General features: G+C 42.4%; 1 protein-coding gene across 4 annotated transcripts in view; it reads right to left on the reverse strand.

Moving 5' to 3' along the window:
* Positions 1-706: 706 nt before the first annotated feature.
* Positions 707-20,110, reverse strand: part of HSD17B6 (hydroxysteroid 17-beta dehydrogenase 6) — a 36,095-nt gene continuing 16,691 nt past the window's right edge. Inside the window, exons 2-5 of one of the 4 annotated variants that reach the window (XM_030866581.3) lie at positions 15,416-15,742; positions 12,812-13,070; positions 8,977-9,140; positions 707-6,478 (exon numbers count right to left, since the gene is read on the reverse strand). In XM_030866581.3, the coding sequence (XP_030722441.1) occupies positions 6,261-6,478; positions 8,977-9,140; positions 12,812-13,070; positions 15,416-15,728 (954 nt within the window). In that variant the 5' untranslated portion in view covers positions 15,729-15,742 and the 3' untranslated portion in view covers positions 707-6,260. Of the gene's footprint in view, positions 6,479-6,961; positions 9,141-12,811; positions 13,071-15,415; positions 15,743-20,110 lie in introns of those variants that run through there. The other 3 variants (XM_060305712.1, XM_060305711.1, XM_060305714.1) reach the window with 3 other exon arrangements.

Genomic DNA, 20,110 nt, shown 5'->3' on the forward strand with positions numbered 1-20,110 from the left:
TTTAAAAAGCCATAAGGTCATCAAAGAAATTTTTCTGTTTGCCCAAACCCTGGTTTGATAGGGCAACAGTCCCCAACCTTTTGGGCACCAGGGACTGGTTTCATGGAAGGCAATTTTTCCACGGATGGGGTGGGGGGGTAGGGGGTGGGGAGGGGATGGTTCAGGCAGTGATACAAGTGACGGGAGGCGATGCGGAGCAGCAGAGGAAGCTTCCCTGCTTGCCCACCACTCACCTCCTGCTGTGCAGCCCGGTTCCTAACAGGCCACGGACAGGTACCAGTCCATAGCCCAGGGCTTGGAGACCCCTGCAAGAGGTCATCTGATATCAGAACAAGGGCTACACCTAGATCCAGATAGACTTTGTGGTGTCCTAAATTTCCCCAAACCCAAAACTAAGTGAGGTTTTCTCTGGCTAGTTGGCTATTGCCAAAATTGGATTCCAAATTTCTCTTTTATGGTCAAACCTCTGTATGTTTTACTAAACAATAACAACTCTGACCCAATTTTATGGACAACATAGCTTTCAAGTCCTTAAAGGAGTTTGATGAACCCAGTGCCCTTAGTCATACCAATGATCAGATTTTTTTTTTCCTTTTTGTATTTGAAAAGGAGGGAAATGCCCTTGGGGTACTCACCCAAAAACATTGGACCACCATTGACCCATTAGTGTATTATAGCCAGAAACTGAATCCTGTGGCACAGAGATTCCCCCCTACCCCCTTGCCCTAGAGCCGCTACAGTCACTGCCCTTTTGGTTAAGACTATCAGAAAAATCATTATGGGATCCCCTTTAACCATTTTTGTACCTAATACAGTAGAAGCTCTCCTGAACTCTCACCACACAAAACATTTCTCAGTCAGCCACCACAACTCTTATGAAGTCTTTTTGTTAACCGCCCCTCACATTATTCTTTTATGTTGTAGTAATCTTAACCCTGCTACTCATTTTGTTGTTGTTGTTTCAATAAAAATTATACAAATTTAATGACTCTCAGGGAAGAATTAAAAACACCCCCATGTCCACATATCAGCAGAACTCAATTTATACTTATTATTCTTTTTTTTTAAATTGAGGTATAATTGACATACAACATTATAATAGTTTCAGTTGTACAACATACATAATGATTCCATATTTGTATATATTGTGAAATGATCACCACAATAAGTCTAGTTAACATCCATCACCACACAGTTACAGAATTTTTCTCTCGTCATGAGAACTTTAAAGATTTACTCTTAGCAAATTTCAATAGGCAATACAGTATTAATATAGTTGCCATGCTATGTATTATATCCCCATGACTTATGTATTTTAGAATTGGAAGTTTGTATGTTTTCATCCCCCTTCACCCATTAACCCTGCTACTCTTCTCCCCTCCATTGCCAACAAAGTCCCTCACAATTTCTTTTTTTTTTTTAATTTATCTATTTACTTATATTTTATTTTTGGCTGCCTTGGGTCTTCGTTGCTGGGTGTTCTCTAGTTGCAGCGAGCGGGGGCTACTCTTCGTTGCAGTGTGCAGGCTTCTCATTGCGGTGGCTTCTCTTGTTGCAGAGCATGGGCTTTAGGCACGCGGGCTTCAGCAGTTGCGGCATGTGGGCTGTACAGCGCAGGATCAGTAGTTGTGGCGCACGGGCTTAGTTACTCCGCGGCACGTGGGATCTTCCCGGACCAGGGCTTGAATCCTTGTCCCCTGCATTGGTAGGTGGATTCTTAACCACTGTGCCACCAGGGAAGTCCCTCTCACAATTTCTTAATGCTGACAGATCACCTTCTCACTCTTTGTGATGATCTAAAGGAAGTTCCTTTAGGTAACACTGACTTCTTGTGGTTCACTGCTGGTTCTTATTTAAAAGGTGACAATGGCAAATATTGTGCTAGGTGTGCTACTGCAACTTCTTTTGATGGATTTTCCTACATTTGTAGGCAAATGGATTTCCTACAACTTCCTGTGTCTAATGGATATAAATATGTTTTAGTCATGATCTGTATGTTTTCACACTGCATTGAAGCCTTCCCTTGCAAGCAGGCTACTGTCGCTTCTGTGGCTAAATTCCATTTGGAAAAGATTACCCCTACCTGGGGAACTCTTCTCAAACTTCATAGTGATTGAGGAACCTATTTTACTGGCCAGGTACTTTGACAAGTTTGCACTCTTTGGCCAGTTTTACAACACTTTTACTGTGTTTACCACCCTCGATCCTCTGGTTTAGTTGAATGCACCAACAACATTATTAAGACTTATTTGGCAAAATTTGTAGAGGCCCTCCAAATACCTTAGCCAAAAGCATTGACACTGGTCCTTCTTATTTCAGATCCACCACTTCCGGAACTCATAAAGTCTCACCCTTTGAGATAGTACAGGATGCCAAACACACTTGGCTCCTGCTTCTTTTGACCCACAACTGATAAAAGGAGAGAAGCTCCAGTATTGCAAAGGCCTAATTGTTTCTATTAAAAATAGCCATGTTGGGCTTCCCTGGTGGCGCAGTGGTTGAGAGTCCGCCTGCCGATGCAGGGGACACGGGTTCGTGCCCCGGTCCGGGAAGATCCCACATGCCGCGGAGCGGCTGGGCCCGTGAGCCATGGCTGCTGAGCCTGCTCGTCTGGAGCCTGTGCTCCACAACGGGAGAGGCCACAACAGTGAGAGGCCCGCGTACCGCAAAAAAAAAAAAAAAAAAAAAAATGGCCATGTTTTGTTAGAGGAGTCTTTTCACAGTGGACTCTCAGGAGGATGAAGACCTTAAGCATCACAAGTTGCAAAATGTAGATTTCATCTATAGCAAAAGACATCTCCAGAAGAACTCTCTTCAACCTTGTTGGAGAGGCCCCTATCAGGTACTGCTAACCAACCCTTGTGCCACTGAACCCCAAGGAAAAGACTCTTGGATTCATGTGACACACTTAAAGAAAGCACCGACTAATGAGAACCTACTGTATAGCACAAGGAACTCTACTCAGTGATCTGTGGTGACCTAAATGGGAAGGAAATCCAAAAAAGAGGGGATGTATGTATACGTACAGCTGATTCACTTTGCTATATAGCAGAAACTAACACAACATTGTAAAGCAACTATACTCCAGTAAAAATTTATTTTAAAAAAAGAAAGAAAGAAAGCACCAAACACTGACTGGACCTGTACATCATCTGGTGACCTAAAAGTAAAGATTTCCTGGAATTGAAGCAGATGACATCTGATGAGACAGCTTTTCCAAGATATCTGGGTCAGGCCTATTGGAAGTTTGTCACCAAAACTTTGATGGTGACACTATGCTTCAGATGATCTCCAATGTCTATTTTCTTGATAACATATGGACTTTAGATAAAAAGAAGTGCCTGAGTGGGGCTTCCCTGGTGGTGCAGTAGTTAAGAATCCACGTGCCAACACAGGGGACATGGGTTCAAGCCCTGGTCCGGGAAGATCCCACATGCCACGGAGCAACTAATCCCGTGCACCACAACTAGTGAGCCTGCACTCTAGAGCCTGCGAGCCACAACTACTGAAGCCCACGCACCTAGAGCCTGTGCTCCGCAACAAGAGAAACCACCGCTATGAAAAGCCCGTGCACTGCAACAAAGAGTAGCCCCCACTCGCCACAATTAGAGAAAGCCCGCATGCAGCAATGAAGACCCAACGCAGCCAAAAAATAAAATAAATAAATTTATATATAAAAAAAAAGAACAAAGCTGGAGGCATAACCCTCCCAGACTTCAGACAATACTACAAAGCTACAGTAATCAAAATAGCATGGTATTGGCACAAAAACAGACATATGGATCAATGGAACAAAATAGAGAGCCCAGAAATAAACCCACACACCTATGGTCAATTATTCTCCGACAAGGTAGCAAAAATATACAATGGAGAAAAGACAGTCTCTTCAGCAAGTAGTGATGGGAAAGTTGGACAGCTGCGTGTAAATCAATGAAGTTAGAACACTCCCTCACACCATACACAAAAACAAACTCAAAATAGCTTCAAGACTTAAATATAAGACTATAGGGACTTCCCTGGTGGCACAGTGGTTAAAAATCCACTTGCCAACGCAGGGGAGACAGGTTTGAACCCTGGTCCAGGAAGATCTCACATGCTGCAGAGCAGCTAGGCCCATGAGCCACAACTACTGAGCCTGCGCTCTAGAGTCCGCGAGCCACAACAACTGAGCCCACATGCTGCAACTACTGAAGCCCATACGCCTAGAGCTCGTGCTCTGCAATGGCACCTAGGAGCCACTGCAATGACAAGACTGCACACTGCAACGAAGAGTAGCCCCCACTCGCTGCAACTAGAGAAAGCCCACGTGCAACAAAGAAGACCCAGTGCAGCCAAAAATAAAAATAAATTTTGAAGTAATTTTAAAAAAAAGACTATAAATGATACCATACAACTCCTAGAAGAGAACATAGGCAAAACATTCTCTGACATCAATCATAGCAACGTTTTCTTAGGTAAGTCTCCCAGGCGATAGAAATAAAAGCAGAAATAAATAAATGGGACCTAATCAAATTTACAAGCTTTTGCACAGCAAAGGAAACCGGGGGGAAGGGTTGGGGGAAGGGATAGTTAGGGAGTTTGGGATCAATATGTAAACACTGCTATATTTAAAATGGATAACCAACGAGGACCTACTGTATGGCACAGGGAACTCTGCTCAATATTATGTAGCAGCCTGAATGGGAGGGGAGTTTGGGGGAGAATGGATACATGTATACGTATGGCTGAGTCGCTTTGTTGTGCACCTGAAACTATCATAACATTGTTAATTGGCTATACTCCAATATAAAATAAAAAGTTTTAAAAAAACATTAAGAAACTATTATAAATCAGAGTACAGGGACATGAAAATTAAATCAAAGTGTGATCCTGTATTGGATCAGTTGAAATGGAATGGATAATTCTATGATCCATTTAACTATCTAAAGAATACTATTGAAAGTATTCTGAAATCAGAGAAAACAGGTGAAAAAATTAAAGTGAATAAAAAATTATGCAAATAAAAAAGCAAGGTAGGGAGTTCTCTGGTGGTTAGGATTCCAGGCTTTCACTGCCATGGCCTGGGTTCAATCCCTGGTCAGGGAACTGAGATCCCACAAGCCTCAGCATGGCTCAAAAAAAAAAAAAGAAAAAAAAAGGTAATAATTAACTCCAAGAAAAACAAAAAAAATCACATGCTAATAATGCAAACACTATTAATTTAACTGAAATGTGATAAAAATTATATTAGAAATATGGGATAAAGGAAATGGTCAGGAAAGTGGTGTAAAAAGCTAAATTCTCATTTACCGTAACAGGAAGTTAATTGAGAATATCTAAAATTAATAAATCAAGAAAAACAGTATGAAGTATATTATTCAGAAATATAGCAGTAAATACCAGAAAAAATAGCTAAAAGTCAAAAGCATTCACCTCTGAGGAACAGCAATGAAGGTGGCGAACTGTTTGTTGTGCTTTCATTTTTAAGCTTTTGAGTATTAACTGAATTTTTAACTATGTATGTGTATATTATTTTGATTTAAAAGTTAAAAATCATGGGCTTCCCTGGTGGCGCAGCAGTTCAGAGTCTGCCTGCCGATGCAGGGGACACGGGTTCGTGCCCTGGTCCGGGAGGATCCCGCATGCCGCGGAGCGGCTGGGCCCGTGAGCCATGGCCACTGGGCCTGCGCGTCCGGAGCCTGTGCTCCGCAACGGGAGAGGCCACAACAGTGAGAGGCCCGCGTACCGCAAAAAAAATAAATAAATAAAAATAAAAATCATTTCTTTTTAAATAAGGAAGAAATATATCCCAAAACAGCTGGCAAATAGGGAGGAGAAAACAAAATTAAACATTTACTAGAAGTACCAAAGTATAGACCCATTTCAAGTTAAGGATGAACAGATCCACATTTCTCAATAGTCCTTGAGCAATAGTTTAGCACAGCACAGAACAGCTATTCATTTACATTAAAAAATAACATCAAAACAAGCTAAATTGTTTCTGGTCTACTCTGTTTAATAGGGCAAGGAAGATTGATGCATTTTGGAAATACTATCATCAAAAGATGGTTAAAATGGTAAAGATTTATCACCTAAAGGTGTAAGCTTTGGATATCTGGAATAAAAACCTATTGGTTCTCTGATGGTGCCAGATAAATGAGTTTAGGCAAGAAAGTTTATTGTTACAAAAAGTATAGATGACACATAAAGATTATTGGGACACTAACAATCAATTTCAGATTTTTGTCTTCTTCATTTCAAGAGCCACCAACCCGTTTTCTTTAGACTGCCTGGGCTGGTTTGGGCCAAGATCTAGTCAATATGTAGTCTGCCAGTGATGTAGGTAAATAAGATAGAGGGATGAAGAAAAATTTAGCATCCCAGCCAGCTGAGTATCGAGTGCGGGGATGAACAGATGTCAGGGCATGTTCCATACAGTCAGTAACCAGGTTCAGGTTTGTGCTACAACTCAACATCCCTTGTTTCAGGAGATCGTGATCTGTATACAAAAAGAAAAATGGTGGTCAGCAATCTTATTGCTTATATTTTTAAGATCCTGTTGCATGCAGTCACAGAAGTCTAATTACATTTAATTGCCACAAGGATTAGGCCAATCAGACCTGTGCTTCACAATATAACAGCCACTAGCCACATGCAGCTAATGAGCACTTAAAATACAGCTAGCATGACTGAAAACTGAATTTTGGGGGGGTGGGAGGTGTTGCTGCGCAGCACAGCTTGCGGTATCTTAGTTCTTCGACCAGCGACTGAAGCCGGGCCCCAGCAGTGAAAGCGCCAAGTCCTAACCACTGGACTGCCAGGGAATTCCCTGAAAACTGAATTTTTTAATTTAATTGATTTTTTTTCCCCTCCCCACCCCCCAATTTAATTGATTTTAATTTTAAAACTCAATTCTGTTATTGGAAAACTTTTAAGTATGTTTGGAACAATGTAGGTATGTGAATCTACTTTTTCAACTGGAAATTTTTTAACATCTTTATTGAGATAATTCACATTCATAAAAACCATCCATTTAAAGTATACAAATCAATGACTTTTAGTATATCCAGAGTTGTGCAACCATCACCACAATCTAAGTTTAGGACATTTTCATCATCCCAAAAAGAAACGCCATACCCATTAGCAATCACTCCCATTTCCTGCCAACCCACCCAGCCCTAGGCAAAAACCAATCTACTTTCTGTCTCTATGGCTTGCCTTTTCTGGACACTTCATGTAAATAGAATCATACATTGTGGTCTTTTGTGACTGGCTTCTCTCAGGGGCAAAATGTTCTCAAGGTTCATCCTGTCATAGCATGGATCAGTACTTCATTTCTTTTAATTGCCAAGTAATATTCCATTGTGGGGCTATACCACATTTTGTTTACCCATTCAACAGTCGATGGACATCTGAACTGTTTCCACTCTGGGGCTCTTATGAATAATGCTGCTGGTAACCATAAATTGTATTAATCCAAATACAGAAGAAGTACCTCCTAGGAAAATTTAGCATGCAAGTTGAGATGTGCTATAAGTGTAAAATACACACCAATTTTCAAAGACTAATAGGAAAAAGAATATAAAATATCTTATTAATAGCTTTTATATTGATAATAAATGTTGAAATGATAGTATTTTGGATATATCGGTCTTAAATAAAATGTATTATTAAAATTTGTTTAACCTGTTTCTTTTCCTTTTTTAGAAAGTAGCTACTAGAAAATTTAAGATTACATATGTGGCTCTCATATATCTGTTGGACAGCACTGATCTAGATTATTCTGATCCATGGACAAGTATATGAACAATTTCAACTCCTTAAATCATGAAATACATATATCTCTCCTTTTACATATTGTCACTTCTTAGTAAATTCTATTTTCCTTTGATTTCTATTGCCAAACTACATGTACTCGCAAGGGGAAACGAATTCCCTAATAGTTTAAAACTTTAGGTGGAGAGGAGCTTAGAACAATGGCTGTGCCCCTGACATGTTAGGAACTGTAGTTCTCTAGCTTGAGTTCTGAGAGGCTGAGGAAGTTTGCTGTCAGCTAGCTTTTCCTTGTTCCAATTTCTCTCCCCTTTGTTGATGGTGACCCTCTTACGCCTGATGCACCTAGAAGACAGGGTTGTAGGTCGGGACTCTTCTGTCTGCACATCCCCCTTCTTTTCTCTGTACCGCAATATCACCCAAAGCCAAGCACAGGACTACTGCTACCCACCACGGGGCCTTTTTGTGAAAGGGAAAAGAGAGCTGCTCCCTTTGCCCTTGGCAAGCTGCTGACTGCTCTGTGTGAAGAAAAAGCATCCCTTCCCCCCAGGAAGGCGCAGACCCACACAGTGCGCATGACTTAATTCTACTTAGAGGACGGCCTTCCCTGTTCCCCCAAAACTGCCTCCTCCTCCAGATTATCAGAATGGCATTCTTACACGAAATTAAACCATCTCACTCCTACCAGGCTCCAGGGCCTGCACATGAGGTCTAGCCTCTGCGAATGGCCAATAGGGCCCTGCAAATCCGGTCCTAACTCACTTACCTCTCCCCACCTATATATACCCTCCCTCCCCTCACAATAAAACGTGGAGTTTGTGGCTTGGCTGTTACCCAAAGGGTAGATAATATTGAAGGCTGAACTTTAGTTAAGCAGGCCCCCACACCAGTCCTGACAAACTGTGGAGGGCACCCCCTCCCAAGACCCAGAGGCTCCATGCCTCTAACCATGTAATATCTCCCTGGTGCGCAGGTGGCCAGGCTCACAGGTGACAAGGCAGGGCAGGCCCTGGCCCTAGGCTGCCTATATGGCCTCTTCCTCAGCCACAACAGCCATCACCAAGCCAACCATGAAGGCACTGGGACCTTCCTGAACCCCTCTTGTCCTGGGAAGGCTTTGTTTAAGGAGCTTTTTTCTCAGAAGATCTACCAATCATTCTCCACCAACCCTCTTTGTCCTTCTCATGCAAGGTTATCCATTATACCGTCAAAAGAAAAGCTCACAGGTATCAAAAAACTTCTGTCCATAGGACTCCTTAATATGCACAGGGACTTCTTTCCAGACTTGTTTCGCTGCCTCTGAGGACTTCTGCAAATCTGACATTCCTGTTCTGAAGTAGCCTGGTTCAATTATGCTGATTTTCACCCCGAAATGTTGAAGCTCACGCCTAGGAAAAAGAAATCCTCAAGTTAACTCCTCTGATTGAAAGATACCACAATTTCAACGTTCTCAGGGAAAAAACAAAACAAAACAAAAAATAGTTATAAAAACACCTTTACTGAATATTTTAAAGAATAAAGAAATGGAAAGGAAAAAAATAAAATTTTAAACATCCCTAGATGCCACAATTGGGACATGATTATACAAACCACCATAACCATTCAATCCCACACCCACTCATTTAACAGAGTCATTAAGTTTCTACCATGTGCTATACACTGGAAATATGAAAACGACAAAGAATAATAAAGAAAATTAGCATTTTTATGGAATCTACTGTGCTAAGTGTTTTACATGCACAACCTCAGTAAATTAAGACTCTGTTCACCACACCAAAAAGCTCACAGTGGGTGAGTCTGACAAGTAAGCAAATAATTGCAATACAATTCAAAAGAATTTAAAGGAGAGGTACTCAAGGGGCTACATAAGTAGAGAGGAGGATATAGATTTTCTGAGGGAGTCAGAGAAGGCTTCAGTGAGGAGAAAATGTTTCAGTTGAGCTTCGAAGGATAAAGAGGAAATTTCCCAGTGAGGAAAGAGGTGGAATGGAATACCAGGCAGCAGAAACTGTACACAGAGCGCAGGGGGCTGTGCAAAATTACAGTGTGTTCAAAGACAGCAAGAGACCATTAGTGGAATATGATGTGGGCATTAAAATAACAGGCCATTGGTCATTCCAGAATATTCGGGTTAGTTCAAAAAACAGTTCCAAAAATACTTATCAGGAGCTGTGTATGTGCCAGGCACTGTGCTAAGTGCCGCCTTCACCAAGTAAAGTAAGATGACATGGCGCACCATGTGAGAGGTATTCTCTCAGTACTCCAGGGACAGTGATGAGGGGTGCTCCCTGATCTAGAGGTTCAAGCAGCCTCGTTCGAGAAGATGAAGCCCAAGCTGATGTCAAGGAGAAATGTTTGGAACCATGGTCCATAAGAATGTAAAACATAAAGCATCATGAGTCTCTAAAGCCATGAGTGGTTCTCAAAGTGTAGACCCCAGATCAACAGCATCAGCGTCTGGGAGCTGGTTGGAAATGCAGATTATTGAGCCCCAGTCCAAACTTACAGTCAGAAACTCTGGGGGTGAGAACCAATAATCTGTTTGAACAAGCCCTTCAGGTGGCTCTGAGGCATGCTAAAAGTTAAGAACCACTGCTCTAAAGGAAAAGCCTCCCTTATCAAACCCAAACCTAAAACTTTCCAAGTCAGAGCTTCAGAAAATGATTCTCCAGGTGCCTGTGCGTGCTGGGGAAGAAGGAGGGGCTACGCAAGCCAGGGGTGCTTCAGCCCTCTACATTGCACCTCCCCTTGCAGCTTTCTCACAGATTCCCAACACGCCACAACATCTCCAGCCCCTCTAAAACTCCAGTCCAAATGTGGGACAAAACTTCCTTTTCCTGTTTAATCCTTAGCACAATTAAGGCAAACTGGAATTTTCTAAAGGAATTAGTGATTTAAGGTTGGAAGGGCATATCTTTGTTCTTGGTCTGGGAATGAGTCAAGGAGTCCAAGAGTCATGAGTGGTAGTAAATCAGAAGGCAGCAGCCCTGTGGAAATAGACAGGATGTTGGGTAGGCAGAAAGCCAGACAAGGTGCCTGCCACATAGTAACAACTCATGTAGTGTCCACGGTTATTTCCCTATTCCCTTCCTGAGCAGAAAATATAGGCACAATGTATTAGATATATACCAGTCATGGCATGTGGTAGGCTAAATAATGGCCCCCAAAGATATCAGGTCCTAATCCCCGGAACCTGTAAATATTACCTTATGTGGCAAAGATTTTGCAAGTTTGATTGAGTTAAGGATCTTGAGATAGGAAAACTGTGCCAGATTATCTGGGTGCATCCTAAATGCAATCACAACTATCCTTATAAAAGAGGCAGAGGTAGATTTGAAGACCAACAGAGGAAGAGAAGGCAGCATGATCATGAAAGCAGAGATTGGAGTGATGTGGCCACAAGCCAAGGAATGCTGGCAGCCACCAGAAGCTGGAAGAGGCAAGTAAAGAATTCTCTCCTAGAGCCTCCGGAAGGAACGTGGCCCTGTCAACAACTGATTTTAGCCCAGTGATACTGATTTCAGACTTCTAGACTCCAGAACTCTGAGGGAATAAATATGTGTTGTTGTAGGACACCATATACCATAAATTACTTGTGGTAATTTATTACAGCAGCCATAGGAAGCTAATACATGGTGCCTATAATATTTATAGCTCATTTCCAAGTGAAACTGCCCTAGAGTCAGCCCCTGCTAAGGGAGAGTCTGTGCAGCACTATTTTGTACCATGTGACTGCACCCTCATGTCTGTAGCTGACTGGACCAGGAATGGTACTTGATGGAAGGGGAGCCCCTCTCAGGGCTAGACAGTGACTCTGCCTGTTATTACCTATATGGCCTTGGCAAATTACTGAACCTCTGTGCCTCAGTTTCCCTAGATATAGTCAACACAATAAAGATAAAATAATTCCTTTCTCATTGGGTTGCCATGAAAATTAAATGATTTATTAGATGGAAAGTACTCACAACAGTGCCTGACACATAATAAGTGCAAAAAATATCACATGATGCGGTGTCACCCGGCACACAAAAAATGAACTCAGCCAGTAGGAATCGCTGTCTCAGAAATTAAAATATAAGGGGGACTATAATAAGAAGGAGCAGCTGATAGAGGGACATGAAGCTGAAATGATGTATTTTAAAAAACCAGGAGGTAGAGGCAGGGCAATTAGGGATTGTGGCAAACTGAAGCTATAAGAAAGAAAAGAAGCTATTAGATAAAGAAAAGATATACAGAGTAAAGGGATGGAAAAAGTTAGTTAGAAGCAGATGAGCACCAGAAAGAGTCACTGTGAAGAAACGAGGACAGGTTTACTTCAAGGAGGAAAGAAGACAGTCATCCTCTCTCCAGAAATGAAATTTTCTTAAGGATAAACCTTGAGAGTTAAAATGTGATGTGGTGATAGTAGACAGAGACTTGGGGTCAAAACACAGGTCTGCCAAATCATGGTCGTTGCAGCTGAACTTTGAGAAAGATACCAAAATCTGAGCCTCAGTTTCCTGTATAAAACAGACTAGTGATAATACCTACACATCAGATTTTGGAAGTGATGAAATAAGATAATGCAGATGAGGGCTTCCCTGGTGGCGCAGTGGTTAAGAATCCACCTGCTGGGACTTCCCTGGTGGCGCAGTGGTTAAGAATCTGCCTGCCAATGCAGGGGACACGGGTTCGAGCCCTGGTCCGGGAAAATACCACATGCCACAGAGCAACTAAGCCCGTGCGCAACAACTATTGAGCCTGCGCTCTAGAGCCTGCAAGCCACAACTACTGAGCCCACGTGCCACAACTACTGAGGCCTGCGTGCCTAGAGCCTGTGCTCCGCAGCAAGAGAAGCCCTAGCAATGAGAAGCCCGCACACCGCAACGAAGAGTAGCCCCCACTCGCCGCAACTAGAGAAAGCCTGCGCGCAGCAACGAAGACCCAACGCAGCCAAAAATAAAATTGTTTTTAATTTTAAAAATTAAGAAAAAAGATAATGTAGGTGAAAGTGACTAGCATGGTGTCTAAGACATATTTAAGTGCTCAGTAGTTGCTTTTGTTTTAACTTGAGAGTTACCTCAGAATATCTGAAAAGGCTTGCACTCCATACTTGGTGCAAGAGTAGACTCCTCCAAAGAAAGCAATTCTTCCCAGAATGCTGGAGACATTGACAATCCTCCCCTGTGCTCTCCTTACCAAGGGAAGCATGCTCAAGGTCACCTCTATCAAACCAATGAGGTTCACTTTGAGGGTATCCATACAGGCCTCAATCTTCAGCCACTCAGTGTAGCCATGCGGGTGAAAAACGCCTGCGTTGTTGACCAGACCCCAGAGCCCTGAAACAATAAAAATCAAAGCAGGAGTTCAGTTCCACACAAAAACGACAGACTTCTACCTTGATCGATCTTCCTGCTGAAGACAACTAAAAATGCTAGACAAAACATATTTTTTCAATCTTCTTAAACACATCTATCACTAAGAAGGTAAAGGAAGTTCAGGCCAAAAACTAAGAGAAGGCACAAATCCAGAGAGGATAAACAGAGCCCTGACGCTAGCTTTTGATTCGAGGGAGTTTGCCAACCAGTGTGACTTTGAACTTTAGTATTTATAGCATCAAAAAACATATACAATAAGAAGACACGAAGTCCAGGGCCCACCTAAGGTAGGGAGTCTAATAAAAGACACTTTCTGCATTAAACTGGAATCCTAAATGGCTACACTATCTCTAGTGATAGAGATAGAAAGGACTTTCAAAGGACTGAAAGTAAAACTGCCTATCTTGAGCTCTGGTGTTGGGGGGAGGAGGGAAGAATCGGCCCCAAGGACCAAAAGAAAAGAAGATTTGGTGGAGATGAGATAATAAGAGTCCTTCCTCCTTTAGATTTGGTGAGTTTGAGGTTCCAGCAGAATTTCCAGATGAGAAAGCCAGCAAGTAGTTGGGAATTCAGGGAAGAAATAATTTAGAAATCAAGGACAAAAAGGTAATAGGTTAAACTATGGGTAACTAGGGTCCATTCAACATTTGTTGAGCCCTTAACATGTACCAGACAATATGTCGGAAACTGGAAATACAATAATGGGTAAGAGAGGTCCATGTCCTCAAGGAGCACACTCTCTAACAGATGGGAAAACAATAAAAATAATAATAACAATACAGTAGAAATAAACCACTGTGCGCAGCACAGAGGCTATAATTACCCATAACACCTGACTCTAGAGTCAAGAACATCCTCAGGCAGGAGTCACATTTTAAAGTCAACTTTCTAATTTAAAGTAAATTAAAAAAAAAAATTCCTCAATCCAAACAAAACAATTTTATTACTAGTTTGCAACTCCTGGGATGAATATATATTTAGGGGGTCCAATTATCAGGAGCTATTGAATCATAAAACAAGTGGAGGAAAAAGAAGGGGATCAAAGAGGATTTGGATAATATCCAGAGAAAATGAAACTTAGAAAAGAGAATTTATCCATAATTGCCAAAAATTAAAACCAACCAAGATGTCCTTCAGTAAGTGAATGGATAAGCAAACTGTGGTACCTACAATGGAATATTATTCAGTGATAAAATGAAAGGAGCTATCAAGCCACAGAAAAACATGGAGGGACATTAAATGCATATTGTTAAATGGAAGAAGCCAGTCTAAAAGACTTCATACAATATGATTCCAACTACATGACATTTGGGAAAAGGCAAAACTATGGAAACAGTAAAAAGCTGTGTAGTTGCCAAGGTTTGGGGGGAGGTGGGGAGAGCAGAGGAGATGAATAGGTGGAGCACAGAGGATTTTTAGGGCACTGAAATTATTCTACATTATATTGTACTATAACGGTGGATACAGGATAGTTTACACTTGGCAAAACCCATAGAACCGTACAACACAAAGTGGATCCTAATGTAAACTATGGACTTTAGTTAATGATAATGTATCAATATTGGTTTATCAATGTAATAAATGTACTACACCAATGCAAGATATTAATAACAGGAGAAACTGTAAGAGGGGGGTTGTATATGGGAACTCTGTACTTTTCAACTTTTCTATAAACCTATAACTGCTCTAAGAAATACAGTCTATTAATTACAAAAAGTAAAATAGGGCTTCCCTGGTGGCGGAGTGGTTGAGGATCCGCCTGCCGATGCAGGGGACGTGGGTTCATGCCCCGGTCCGGGAGGATCCCACGTGCCGCGGAGTGGCTGGGCCCGTGAGCCCTGGCCGCTGAGCCTGCGCGTCCGGAGCCTGTGCTCCGCAACGGGAGAGGCCACAGCAGTGAGAGGCCCACGTACCGCAAAAATAAAATAAAATAAAATAAAAGACCAAAGGCTGACTTCCAGGGATGTCTATATTTTAGATAGTAGAAGAATCAGATGTCTATATTGTAGATAGTAGAAGAATCAGATTCTTAAGAACACCTTGAAAATTCTTCAGACATAAAGAATTGCGGTTGTAAACACTCCACTTGCAAGGTGAGATAACAGCCTCAAATCTACTGGGTTCATTTTTCAATGTTACATTGTTAAGGAAATGAAACACTGCAGAAGATCACAACTGTCCTTCAAATGACAAAGCCAGCTTTTCAAGCCCTGCTTTTGAGATTATATATATATAATATATATATACACATAAAACTTTAACATCTTCATTCCTAAGTAAATGAAAGAAAAAATACTTCTCCATACCTCTGTTCCCCACACGCTCCTTCACCCACTCAGTGGCCGCAGCGATGCTCTCAGTCTTGGTGACGTCCAGGATCACCGTCTCCAACCTGTCCGATGTCTGGTTCCTCAGCTGCTCGGCCCCCTGCTCCGTCAGACACGCAGCCAGAACCCTCAAGCCTCGCAGGTGCAGCTGCCTGGCCAGCAGGTTCCCGAAGCCCGAGTCACAGCCCGTGATGAAGACGAACTTGTCCTGGAGGAGGCTCACCACCTGCCTCTCCCGGTACCAGCGCAGGAGGTAGTACAGGCCCACAAGGACCGCCAGGTACAGCCACATGGTGAGGGGACCTCCTTCGAAAGAAAAAGAAGAGGGACTTCCCTGGTGGCGCAGTGGCTAAGAATCCGCCTGCCAATGCAGGGACACGGGTTCAAGCCCTGGTCCAGGAAGATCCCACATGCTGCAGAGCAACTAAGCCCGTGCGCCACAACTACTGAGCCTGCGTGCCACAACTACTGAAGCCCGAGCGCCTAGAGCCCATGCTCCGCAACAAGAGAAGCCGCTGCAATGAGAAGCCTGCGCACTGCAATCAAGAGTAGCCCTCTCTTGCCGCAACTAGAGAAAGCCCGCGCGCAGAAACGAAGACCCAACGCAGCCAAAAATAAATAATTTTTTAAAAAAAGAAAAGAAAAAGAGCTTTCATTTTATTCCTTCCTTTTTTCTTTCACTAGTATTTACTGAGTATTGACTATGTGCCAGGCATTGCACTAAGTGCTGGGACTCTGTATTAACTAATACTTGGTCCTACCCTCTAGCCACAGTCTAGAGGGGGGAGTCAGGGAAGTAACCAAACAAATGCACTGCAATGTGGTAGGTGTCAAACGGAAGTATATACAGTCTAATGAGACTATAAAGGAGGGTGACCCACTGCCTGCAAAGTTAGAAACGGATTCACAGAGGCAGTGATTTTGGAACTACTTCCAACAAAATAGTTAAGAGTTCAAAAAGTGGACAAGGCGGGTGGCGGGGGTGGGGGTGTGTGTGATGAATTGGGGGATTGGGACTGACATATATACACTAATATGTATGAAATGGATAATAAGAACCTGCTGTATAAAAAAATAAATAAAATTCTAAAAAAAAAAAAAGTGGACAAGGATAAAAGGACATTCCAGGCAGCAATAGTGTGTACATGAATGGAGTGGTGAGCAGCATAAAACTTCCTGATACCTGTGAGAAGTTCAGATGATGCAGAGAGCACACGGAGGAAGAAATGGAAGATGAGGTAGTGAAGGGCCAGACTAGGAAGGGTCCTGTGGGTCACACTAAGAAATCTGGAGGTTATCTTATAGGCAACAAGGGTGTGCCATTAGAAGGTATTAAACTGAAGACTAATGTCCAGATTTAGCTTTAGCAAGATCTGTCTCACAGTGGGAGTGGAGGATGGATTAAACAGGAAGGGGTGTGATGAAGGCAAAGAGATTAGTTAAGAGACCCAGCAGTTTGGGTGAGACATTGCAGCCAAAGCAGTTTGTAAATATAGACCAATCAGATGCATTATTGAAATGAGTGTTCAGAGATGCCTACCTTTCTATACGTAGTTCTAGAGAAACATCCACCATTTGGGGCAATCTATAGTTGTTGGCTGAACTAACATGTGACTCATAAAGTCATAGGCAGAGGTCAAAGACGGGTGTGGGCCTACTAGGACACCATAAGGCCTACACAATGCCTACCTTAGCTTGGCTTTAAGGTCCTCCCAGTGCTCTGGCCCTTGATTTCCTTCTTAGCTTTCTCTTTTACCACACCTCTTTTGCACCCTACTCTTTAGTCACAACAAGCACCCTGCAGTACTCCACACAGTACAGGCTTTTCATGCCTCAGCATACAACTCTCTCTACAATTCCTTCTTTCCCAGCTCTCATCCACTTGACAAATAATACTTATCTGTTAAGCCTCCACTGAACCATCATTTTCATTCAACAAACATCAATTCAACATCTACTATGAGTCAGACATGATGTTAGGCACTGATACACACAAGTGAACAAAACAAGGTTCCATTATTCATTGAATTCACAGTCTAAGTGTAAAGATTGACAAGAAAACAATGCAATATACAGTCGTCCCTTGGTAGCCACAGAGGACTGGTTACAGGACCCTTCACAGATACCAGAATCTGAACATGTTTACATCCCTTATGTAAAATGGCATAGTATTTGCATATAACCTATGAACATCCTCCCGTACACTTTTTTCTTTTTTAACATCTTTATTGGGGTATAATTGCTTTACAATGGTGTTTTAGCCGTACACTTTAAATCATCTCTAGATTACTTATAATACTTAATTCAATCTAAGTGCTATGGAATAGTTGTAAACACAATGTAAATGCTATGTATCGATAATTAGTTATAAAAACAATGTAAATGCTATGTAAATAGTTGCTGGCATGCAGCAAATTCAAGTTTTGCCTTTTGGAACTTTCTGGAAATTTTTTTTCTAATATTTTTGATCTCTGGATGGTTGAATCTGCAGGTGCAAAACTCGTAGATATAGAGGTCCAACCACAATAGAAGTAAGGGCAGGATGCTGTTGGAGCATACAGGAGAGGCTTCCAAGCCAGTCCAGGGAGATCTGAGAAGTTTCCTAGTGAGAGTAAAATATAACTTGAGATCTAAAGCATAATAAAATAAAAACAAAAGCAGCTAATGCTTGCATAGCACTTGCTGTGTATCAGGCCCTGTTCTAAGCATTTCACATATATTAACTTATTGAATTCTCACAACAGCCCCATAAGGCAGGTCCTGTCAATATCCCTGTGTGTCGGTTCAGATGCCAAGACAGAACTAGACAGGCAAGGGACTCACTGAAGGAAACAACTTATAGAGAATAAAGGGGGAAAGTGTAGGAATAGGTGCCAATACATGTCTGACACCTCTAAAAGAAGAGAGAGAAGAAAGAAGGAATTAAAAGGAAGAAACTTTAACTACAGTTCAGCCCTGAGAAAGTCTCAGCTAGGCTGATGAGGGTCCTGGAGCAAAGATTGCCAGTAGAGTCCCACATTGGGCCGAACTGGTTAGAACTTTCAGTCCCACCTCCAGGGAGAGGAGAGGGGCTGGAGATTAAGTTCAATCACTAATGGCTAATGATTTAAATCAATTATGCCTAAGTAATGAAGCCTCATCAAAACCAAAAAGAACAGGGTTCAGAGAGCTTCCAGATGAACGTATGGAGATTCAGGGAAAGTGGTGTACTTGGAGAGGGCATGGAAGCTCTGCACCCTTTCCCCATAACTTGCCCTAAGCATCTCTTCCATCTGGCTGCTCCTGAGTTGTATGCTTTTTTAATAAACTAGCAATCAGATAAGTAAAATGTTTCTCTGAGTTCTGTTAGCCACTCTAGCAAATGAATCGAACCCAAGGATGGGGTTGTTGGATCCTCCAATCTATAGCCAGTCCGTCAGAAGCAGAGATGATAATCTGGGCTTGCAACTGGTGTCTGAAGTGAGGGGTAAAGAGGGTAGTCTTGTAGGACTGAACCCTTGACCTGTGGAATCTGATGCTGTCTCCTGGTAGTTAGTGTCAGAACTGAGTTGAATTGTGGGACATCTAGCTGGTGTTACAGAGAATTGCTTGTTGTAATTGGGTCCAGAACTGTTAAGGGTATAGGGGAATAAAATTATAGAGGCAGTGAAGGGGAGAAAACAGTGGATAGAGACATTTGATACTCCCTCCCTCCTCTTCTCTTTCTCTCCTTTTCCCCCTCCCCCCACCTCCCTATTCTCTCCCCTCCCCCAAGCTTTCTGCTCTCTCCAATCTGAGAGCTCTGTGTTCTCTAGCCAGCTGCCTCTGTTCTGCCCAACTGTCATTCTCTGGTGCACTGTAGTGACAGAGCTTCATCCTGCTTGTTTACTGACTAAAAGGGTAATTTCCTGATGCCAGTCAAAGATGAAAATCCATTTCCCCCATTAGGAAGAAGCTTGGAACCCACAGCCTCTCTGGGTATTACTACTATTCAACCATCACAGAGCAAGAAGACTAAACCTGCAGAAGAAATATGCCAGGCCAGGCAGAATCCCAAAACGTGAGCCAAAAGTGAACATTAATCAAATACCTGCAGATGCCTTGACTATTTCAAATATCTATATCCCTTGACCTGACCATTTTCTGAGGTTCTGTCCTGTATTTCTAATTTCCTTAAGTACTCTCCAGCCAGCTGTGTAGCAAGAAACTCAATATATCCGAGATAGAACACATCATATTTTCTCCTAAAACTGTTTCTCCTCCAGTATTCCCAATTTCTATTTGTATTACTTTTTAGTCTTAAGGCTCTGACACTTCCTCTTCATTGCCCCATGCATTCCCTCGGGAGACGAGGCTGTAGAATCTAGCTCTCTAGCATCTGGAGCACCTGTCCCCTCCCCTTCATTCCTATGGCCACATCCATTGTTCAAGCCTTCAACGTTCAGTACCTCTTGCTTGGTCTATCATAGAAGCCTTCTCACCATCCCCACAGCGTCAGTCCCTTCCCCTCTCCTCCACATGGTGCTGTCTGGTTAATTTTCCTAAAGCACAGCTCTGGTGATGTGACTACTTGAAAAGCATCCAACCTACTAAATAAAATCTAAATCATCTTAATCCACGATTGGGCCTCAACCTTATCTCCCCCTCCTCCCACTCACATGGCCTATGTTCCATCCAAACCAAACAGCCTGCTGC

This window comes from Globicephala melas, chromosome 10, assembly GCF_963455315.2.
Source record: "Globicephala melas chromosome 10, mGloMel1.2, whole genome shotgun sequence".
Taxonomy (NCBI): domain Eukaryota; kingdom Metazoa; phylum Chordata; class Mammalia; order Artiodactyla; family Delphinidae; genus Globicephala; species Globicephala melas.